Source organism: Tyto alba, unplaced genomic scaffold, assembly GCF_018691265.1.
Source record: "Tyto alba isolate M040663 unplaced genomic scaffold, T.alba_DEE_v4.0 Super-Scaffold_12, whole genome shotgun sequence".
Classification (NCBI taxonomy): Eukaryota; Metazoa; Chordata; class Aves; order Strigiformes; family Tytonidae; genus Tyto; species Tyto alba.
Genome location: NW_024881274.1, coordinates 5,162,117 through 5,170,530, shown reverse-complemented (window position 1 = coordinate 5,170,530; position 8,414 = coordinate 5,162,117). Strand labels below are relative to the sequence as shown.

At 69.4% G+C, this 8,414-nt stretch overlaps 1 protein-coding gene across 1 annotated transcript; it reads right to left on the bottom strand.

The window, feature by feature from the left end:
* Positions 1 to 3,070: 3,070 nt before the first annotated feature.
* On the bottom strand, positions 3,071 to 7,527 carry SP6 (Sp6 transcription factor). Its single transcript, XM_042787068.1, has 2 exons — positions 7,341 to 7,527; positions 3,071 to 4,234 (listed from the first exon to the last, which is right to left on the bottom strand). Exon 2 carries the CDS (start codon positions 4,198 to 4,200, stop codon positions 3,100 to 3,102), a length of 1,101 nt encoding a protein of 366 aa, XP_042643002.1. The 5' UTR covers positions 4,201 to 4,234; positions 7,341 to 7,527; the 3' UTR covers positions 3,071 to 3,099.
* Between the last annotated feature and the right edge of the window lie 887 nt (positions 7,528 to 8,414).

Here is an 8,414-nt window from a genome sequence, read left to right as displayed (position 1 = left end):
GCCCTGCAGCCTCTTCACAGCACAAACACTCCCCCTCGCCGGGGAGCTCCCCCCAGCTGCAGCACCCCTCGGGCCACTCCACTCCCCCGGGGTCCCCTGCTTTCCTTCGACCCCCCCCCCAACCACCCACCTGCCCCGGGGCTGGGGCTCGTTGGGGGCCGCCCCGGGGCCCCCCCCCCCCCCCCGCCTGGGCCGGTTCCTCCCTGCCCCGGGGAGGTGGCTCGGGGGTGGGAGACGCGGCGGTTCGGGGTGCGGGGCCGGGATCCCCAACGCCGCAGCAGGCTGGACTGGTTTCGGCGGGTGGGAGCCGGCCTCCGTCCTTCCCCACCCGGTTTTACAGCCTTCATTGCCCCATCGCGGCAGGCAGGGCCCCGGGGAGGGGAGGGGAGGGGGCGGAGGGGGGGGGGCGGGGGCAGAGCACACCTGGGGGGCCCCCTCCTCGCAGCCCCCCAGCTCTGAGCTGGGTGGGGGGCAGCTCGGTGAGGCTGAGCCCTGAGCCCCAGCATTGCCGTGGGACCCCCTGCTCGGCCGTTCCTTCCTCAGCCCACCCTTGGGGTGCCCCAGGTGCAGCCCCCCCTAAAAAAGTCCCGGCGGCTGCAGCACAGGGTCCCCAGAGCCCCCGGCCACTGTAGGAGCTGGCGTCAGCTACCAAAATCTGACAGGGCACTGGTGCGACCCTGTGGCACCCTGCGAAGGGTCCCGAGCCCCCCCCGGGGGTACCCTCGGGAGATGAAATCCCAGAGCGGGGGCACTGAGGGGGAATTTTGTGCTGGAAAAGGCAAATGCCGGAGTCGGGGACGTCCTTCGAGAGCTGCAGGCAGCCCAGGTCACCCGAATCCTGCGGCGGGACGGTGGCAGCCGTGTTGGGGCTGGGGACACGTCCTCGCAGACACCCCCCCCCCCCCCCCCCGCAGCGAGACTTCACCTCGTGCTGGGTTTCTCCAGCCCCACGGCCCAACCCTGGCCCCACTCATCCCTGGCCCCACGGCGCGGCAGGGCTGCCATCAGCCCCTCGCACACCAGTGGGGACAGGGATGGGGACGGGGACAGGGATGGGGACAGGGATGGGACCCTTTGTGGGGTCCTACCCCCCCCCCCATCCATAAGGCCCACGGCCACAGCTTCAGCCCGAGACATCCACTCTGCCCGAGTGGCAAAGCCTGGCTTCACCTTAATAAAATAATAATAATAATTAATAATAATAATTAATAATTAATAATAATAATAAAACAATCAAAACCGAAGGCCTCGGGGCGCCCTCTGGGCACGGACCCCACTTGACTTCACCTCCACCCCTGACCCCGGGGAGCTCCGAGCCCGGGCAGCCCCCATAGCCCCAGACACGGCCCCTCGTGAGCCCCCTGGGAGGGGGCCATGCTGGGAGATCAGCCTCCCCAAATCTCCCCCCCCCCTCCCCCAGATTCCCAACTGGTGTGAACTGGTGCTGGCTGGGGAGCAGGGCCAGGGGGAGCCCTGGGTGCCCCGAGCAGCCTGTGAGCCCCATCCCACCCAGCCCCAGCGCTGCCCCCCAACACCCCACCCCCCAGGTCCCAGGTTCTGCGTCTCCTTCTGTGTCCAAAGGGTTCTGCCAAAATCGGGGGGATAAGACCCAAAAGGTCTGAAAACCGAGTTCATGAACCGCCAGCCAGGGGTGAAGGACACATACGGGGTCCCCTGGGGAAAGGGGATGACCCCAGGGGAGGAAAGATATGGGGTCCCTGGTGGGGCATGCTCTGGGGTGTCCCTGGGAGATACAGGGACCTGGGAAGGGACAGCTATGGGGTCCCCGGGGGGGACAGGCAGCATGCACAGGGGGACAGGCAGAGGTCCCCTGGAGATATGGGATCCCGGGGAGGGACGGCTACAGGGCCACAGGGGGACAGGCAGCATGCATGGGGGGACAGCGGGGGTCCCCTGGGGAGAGGGGGTCCCCAAGGGACCTGTAGCACACGCAGGGGGATGGTTACAGTCCCCGACGGTGGGGTCCCCAGGGAGGGACGGCAACGGGGGTCTCTAGGGGACAGGCAGCATGCCCGGGAGGGATATCCCTGTAGTCACAGGGTCTCCAGGGAGGTGGTGGGGCGGGGCGGGGGGGGAAGGCGAGGGTCGCGGGGCGGCGGGCAGCTCGGCACTGCCAGGCCGGAGGAATGCGGCCGCCCCGGCTCTCCCGGGACCGCGGCCGCCCCGTGTGCTTCCCGCCCGGGGCCGCGGCGGTGGGTGTGGGAAAGCTGCAGGTGTGCGCTTGGGCAACCGCCCGCCGCCGCGCCACGCGCCCGCCGCAGCACCCCCCCCACCCAGGGCCACCCCCCTCCCACGCCCCCCCGGCTCACATTCAAGCAGGACTTCTTTTTTTTTTTTTTTTTTTTGCCTATTTCAGCCTCCATTTGGGCCAAAAAAAAAAAAAAAAAAAAAAAAAAAAAAAAGGAGGTTCGCACCCCCAAGCCAAAGCGGCGCTCTAGGGATGCGGGACCCCAGCCAGCCCAGCCCAGCATCCTCAGGCACCCCCTCAGTGCCCCCCTGAGGGTGCCTAAACCTCACGGGTGGCTAAAATGTGGGGCTGGCATGGAGGAGGCTGAGCCCAGGATGCCAACAATTTGGGGGGGACCCCGGGGGAGGGGGCCAGGGGGCTGCAGCCGCCCTCCCCGAGCAAAGGCTCCCGGGTTTCTTCTCTCTCCCTTTCTCCTTCTCCTTCCTCCCCTTTGGGCTGGACGTGCCCGGGCAGCGCCGGCTCCTTCGGCTCCCATTGATGTTCCTCCCAAACAGCAGCCTCCCAAAAAAAAAAAAAAAAAAAAAAAAAAAATTTGGGAAGCCGGGGGAGGACAGAGGGGGAACCAGGGCGGGAGAGCGGGAGCGGGACAAGTGAAACCGCCGCGGGGCAGCTCCGGCGCTCCCCAACCGGCACCGGCGCAGCGGGGGACGGGGTTGTCCCCCCCCCACCCCGCCCTCGCCACTGCTTCGAGCACAAGGTGCCAGCCCTGCGCCCCCCCACCCCCTCCACACACACACCCCAAAACCCTTCAGAGACCGGCCCCAAAGGGTCCCCCCTGGTCCCCACCACCTCCATCCGTGTGTGTCCCCCCCACCCCGGGGCTCAGCGGCTCAGTTTGTTGGGGCGGCGTTACCCCCCTCGGACTCCCTCTTGCCTCCCTTGCCGGCCGACGGGTCCCCGGAGCCCTTGACCTCGGGTTCGCCCCCGTCCTTGCCCCCGTCGTGCGTCTTCATGTGCTTGCCCAGGTGGTCGCTGCGCATGAAGACGCGGCCGCAGACGGGGCAGGCGAATTTCTTGGCGCCGGTGTGGGTCTGGAGGTGCCGCTGCAGCTCGTCGGAGCGGGTGAAGCGTTTGCCGCAGAAAAGCCAGTTGCAGACGAAGGGTCGGTCGCCGCTGTGCCAGCGCAGGTGGGCTTTCAGGTGGGACGTCTTGGCGTACGCCTTCCCGCAGCCGGGGATGTGGCAGTTGTGTAGGTGCTTGCGTTTCACCCCCTCGGGGCAGGGACCCCCCCTTTCCGCCTCCTGGCAGTTGGGGCAACGACACGCCGCCTGCCCCCCGCCCCGCGGCACGGCACGACGGGTGCCTTTCGGCCGCCCGCCGCCCTCCGCTTCTGGCCCTCGGGGTTCGGGGGGGCCCTCCAGCGCCTTCGCCCCCTCCGGTCCCAAGAGATGCTGGGTGGGGGGGGGCAGCAGGTGGGCAGGGGGGGCGCAGAGCTGGTGTTCCCCTCCGCCGTACCCCCCTAGGGTTGGTGGCAGCCCGGGGTGCCCGGGCACCTGCAGCCCCCCGCTTTGCCCGGGGGGCAGCTCCATCCAGCTGGCTCCGGCGTGGAGATCCCACCAGTTGACGCCTCCTTCCTCACCGGGGGGACCGGGATGGGGGGGCCGAAACCAGGGCTCGTAGGGATGCGCCATGTCCGGGGCGGCCGGCAGCAGCTTGGCGTAAGCGCCGGGGGCGGCGGGACCGTCGTCGGGCAGCTCTAATCGCGGGGGGCCATGAGGCTCGTAGGTGCCGGGGGTGGCGAAAGCGGCGGCGTCGGGACCCGCCAGCGGCAGCTCCGGGGGGGGCAGCGGGGAGGAGAAGTCGGCGGCACCCGCCGCGGCGCTGCCGTGGGGCTGGAAGGGCTGCAGCGGCTGCAGGTCGAGGTGACTCGGGGAGGCGCGGGGTGCGTCCGAGGGCTGGGTCCCCAAAGAGCCGCAGACCGCTGTGAGCATTGCCGAGCGGCGCGGGGCGGTGGCGCAGACAGACCTGCGGGGCCAAGGAGGGATGGGCGGGGAGAGAAGAGCTGTGAGAAGAAGGGGGACACACACACACACACACACCTCCTAACACCCCCCCTGCCCTTGTGCATGCTGGCACAGGGAGGGGTTTGGCACCGGGGACAGCCCCAGCACCGATTCCCGTCCTGCACCGTCGTGGTCCTGCCGTGCCGTGGGTGACAGTGTCCCCAGCACCTGCAATTTGGGGGACACCCCTACCCTGCTAAGGGGGTTTCTTTGCTCCACAGCCCGGTGTGACACCAGGATGGTGGCACCAAGCGGCGGGGGGGGCACCCCGTAGCACCCATCCCCGTGTCCCTGTGGAACCTGTGCCAGCCCCTGGCACAGACCCGGTGCCAGTGGGTCACAGCGTAATTCTGAAATTGAAGGAAGCCGCCAGCATCTGCCTCATCACCTCCCCAGCCACATCCCTCCAACACAACCGGGGTCCCCAAGGGGACATGAGTGGGGTCTCCAAGCCCATCCTCCAACCACGGGGGGCCACAGCACCCATGAGGCCACCCTGGCTCTCCCGTGCCCCAGCCGGGCTGGGAGCCCCCAGGCTTCTGGGGGGGGCGGGGAAGGGGGTGAGGGGGTGCCAAACACAGCCGAGGCGGGGGCTGCACCCCCAGGCTGGTTGGCAGCAGGATGGGGGAGCGGAGCTGGCTGCAGGGAGGCAGCGGAGCCCCGGGGCTGAGCTGCCGGCAGCCCTTTGAAGCCGGGCTCTGGGCTGCCTTTGCCCGCGGGCCTGGACCCCCCCCGGGCACCTGCTGCACCCCCAGACCCCCAGGCACCCGCTGCCTCCCCGGCACGGCGGCCGTGACTCACTGGGAGCTGTGCAAACCCCACTGGGGACGGGCCCCACCCCAGTGTCGAAATCCACCTGCCGCCACCGGCTCCCGCCCCCCGACTTCCCACTGGCGCCACAGTGGGGGGGATGAGACCCCCCCCCTCCTCCCCACAACCCCCCCAGTCCCCTCCCACCACCATCGCTCACTTCAAGCCACTGCCACACCGTCACCCCCCAGCTCCCCGCCACCCCCAGCCTGTGTAGGACGGGGACAGACTCCCAGGGAGGTACCCTGGGGGTGCTAAAAGCTTCAGGTCGGGGGATCCCCTGCACAAAGAGGCCGGACCCCCAAAGCCCCCTGATCCCCAGCACTGAGTCCAGGTCAGGGAGGGGGTCCCCAATGCTGAAGACCCCCCCAGCTGTGTGGGGACACTGTTTTCCCCTGCCAGGTGGTACTAGGGAAGGCAGGGGGACCCCAAAGATAGGGGTGGGAGATGGAGGGGGTCTCAAATCCCCCCCACAGCACCCACCTCCACCTGCACTACCAACACCCACGGGAGCTCAGAGCTGAGCCGGTGCCAGGGTGGTTGTGGGGGGGACGAGTCCCCCAGGGCCAGCAGCCCAAGCAGGTTTTGGGGTGCTTCTTGCTGGCGGGGGGGCTCAGCTCTGCTCACCCCAACCCTGGGGGAGGATTGGCACCAAATTTGGGGCTGGCTCCTGAGGACCGTCCCTGCCTCCTGGGGATGCCAGTAGGGTAGGTGACAGTTGGCACCAAGGGGGGGCCATGGCTCCCACCCAGCGCTGGTCTCCAGTGGGGTCCTGAGCCCTCCCAGCCCGCTGCTCCCCGTGGGTGTGAGACTGAGGACAAAAATCACAAAACCCCACGGTGATGGCCCGTCATGGGGCTTTGGGGTGGCAGCTGGCACCGCACAGGTGCCCCCCCCCCGAGATCTGGGGACACAGGAGACTTAGCAGGGACGTCCCCCAGCCCCAAAGGGAGGAGAAGGGCCCCTCCGTGGGGTGCTGGGCAGGTCCCACGCGATGCAGACCCATCACGGCCACGGTGAGCTCCGGGCAGCGATGGCCACAGCTCTCCCGGCGCAACCCCGCTCCCAAACATCCCCTCTCAGCTCGAGGGTCCCACCGAGACCAAGCCCCCGACCCCCAGTGCCCCCCACGCGCACTGAGACCCACAGCCGGGTCGCACCATCTCCGCCGCGGCTACACCAGCACCAGTGCTGGGCTGGGGGTGCTGGGAGGGACCCCCTTTCATTGGCCCTGCCCTGCCCGGTTGCCCCAGCCACGCGTGGAAGCTCCCAGGGCGTTTTTCCATCCGGGAATGACGACAAAAATCCCCAAGGGCCCCCAGCGTCCCCCTCCTTGGCGGGGCTCGACGACGCGTTGGCCATTTCACCGCAGGGAAACTGAGGCACCGGCGAGTGATGCGTCCCGTGAGTCACGGTCCAGGCTGGGCAGAGGCGGCTCTGCCCGTCTCCCAGCCCCAGCCGGTGCCTCGCCCCACGGGGGGGCCGGGCACCCACGGCCGCCCTCTGCCCTCGGCCCCGGCTCCTGCTCGGGGAGCCCCGACGGGTGGGTCGGGGATGATGGGCGGGGTGGGGGCCGCGTGGGTTTGGGCTGATGCTGAGGGTTGGAGGGGGTGATGCTGCGCGTTCAGGGGTGATACCGTGGGTTTGGGGAGGGGTGGGGGGGGTGATGCTGCGGGTTTCGCGGGGGGGGGGGGGGGGGGTTGGGTGATGCCGCCGGTTCACCCCATCGCCCAGCCCACAGCCACGCTCCGCGGGACCAGAGCGAAACTCCCCGGGGCTTTGTTTGGCGCGGGGGGAGGACACACACACAGAGCATCGGTCGCGGCGTGGGGTTGGGGAGGGGGGACACGACAGCCCCCCTGCCTTGCACCCTCGCACCAGGGAAGCGCGGGAGGTTCTCAGCCCCGTGGGAGGGGGCTTCGCGCTGTAAATTGAGGGGGGGGGGGACACACACGACACAGTAGGGCGTCGCGGGAGGAGGAGAAGGGGCCGGGAGCCTCGGGGCTCGGTGGCCAGTGGACGCGGCGGGGTGGCAAGCAAAGACTTGCCGGGGCTGGGCTGGGCCGAGCCGGAGGAGCCGCCGGCACCTCGTTCCCAGCCGCCGGTCGGGGCGGCAGCGGCACCGTGACCCGGTCCGGGGGTCCCCGTGTCCCCCCGTGTCCCCTCCTCCCCGGGGGTCCCCGCGCCCGCCCGCCCACCCCTCCCTCCACGCCGGCCGATGGATGCGGGCAGCCCCGGGGGGGCGGAGGGGTACGTACGGGTTTAGGGGCAGCGAGTTCCCGGCGGCTCCGTCCTCATCGGCGTGGGCGCTGGTTCCCGAGGGGACCCCGAGGGACCCGCGCGGCTCCCCAGGGACGGGGCACCCACTGGGCCGGGCGAGCAGGAATGGCTGGGTCCCAGCCCGGCTCCCGGCTCTTCCCTCCTCCCCACCGTCCCAGCTCCACCCCTCCCCGGCCCAGGTGATTTTAACCCTTGGAGGCAGAGCCCCAGCCCCGCCGCTTGACAGGAGCCTGGTCCCGGTCCCAGGATCCGGCGCATGAAAGCGGAGGGAGGGGACGGGAAGTTCGCAGCAGACACCGCAAACAGGGGGGTAATTAAAGAAGAAAGAAACAACCGCCTCCCTCCCGCGCCCGTGGCCGCCCTCCTCCTGCCGCCCTCCTGCCAAACCCCCCCCCCCCCCCCACACACACACAAACACACACACACACCCTCCGGGGACCCCCGGGCACCCCGCTGAGCCCAACCTGCTGTACCCCCCCCCTCGGGGGTGGCACACAGAGGTGGCTATCTGCTCCTGCCCCCAGGGATGTCGCCCATCCCGGGGGGGGGGGGGGGCTCGTTGTCCCCGCCTCCCTCTTGCTGCTCGGCTCTGTGCCGTGGGGTAAATGGGACGCACGGGATGAGTTTGGGGGCCAGAGCTGGACCCACAGCAGGAGGGAGTGGGATGCTGATGGCAGGACCCACCGTGACCCAGAGGGATTTGGGGCAGCCCCAAAGGGTCCAAGAGGTCCCCGCTTGAGCCTGTCCCCGCCTTGGCTGGGGGTGTCCAACCCTCCCAGCTCCCGTGCCCCCCCGCTGTCGAGGCTGCCAGCACACGGGGGCTACGGGGAGGGAGAAGCCCCTGGAGCTGCCGGGCGGCATCGCCGCGGCCAGAAGAGCCACTTCATCACCAGGGCGTCGTGTCCCCATTTCCACAGCCAAAATCCCCAGGCCGGCACGGGGCTGGCTACCGGTGGCCACAACCCCGTGGGGACCCTCATGTCCCTGGGGGAAGGCCCAACCCCACTCCAAAGTCCATGGGAAAAGGTGTCAGTGCCTCGCCAGAGCCGGGA

Bases quoted from the DNA above. Each gene is read 5' to 3' on its own strand.
- SP6 (XM_042787068.1), bottom strand. From the start codon at position 4,200: ATGCTCACAGCGGTCTGCGGCTCTTTGGGGACCCAGCCCTCGGACGCA.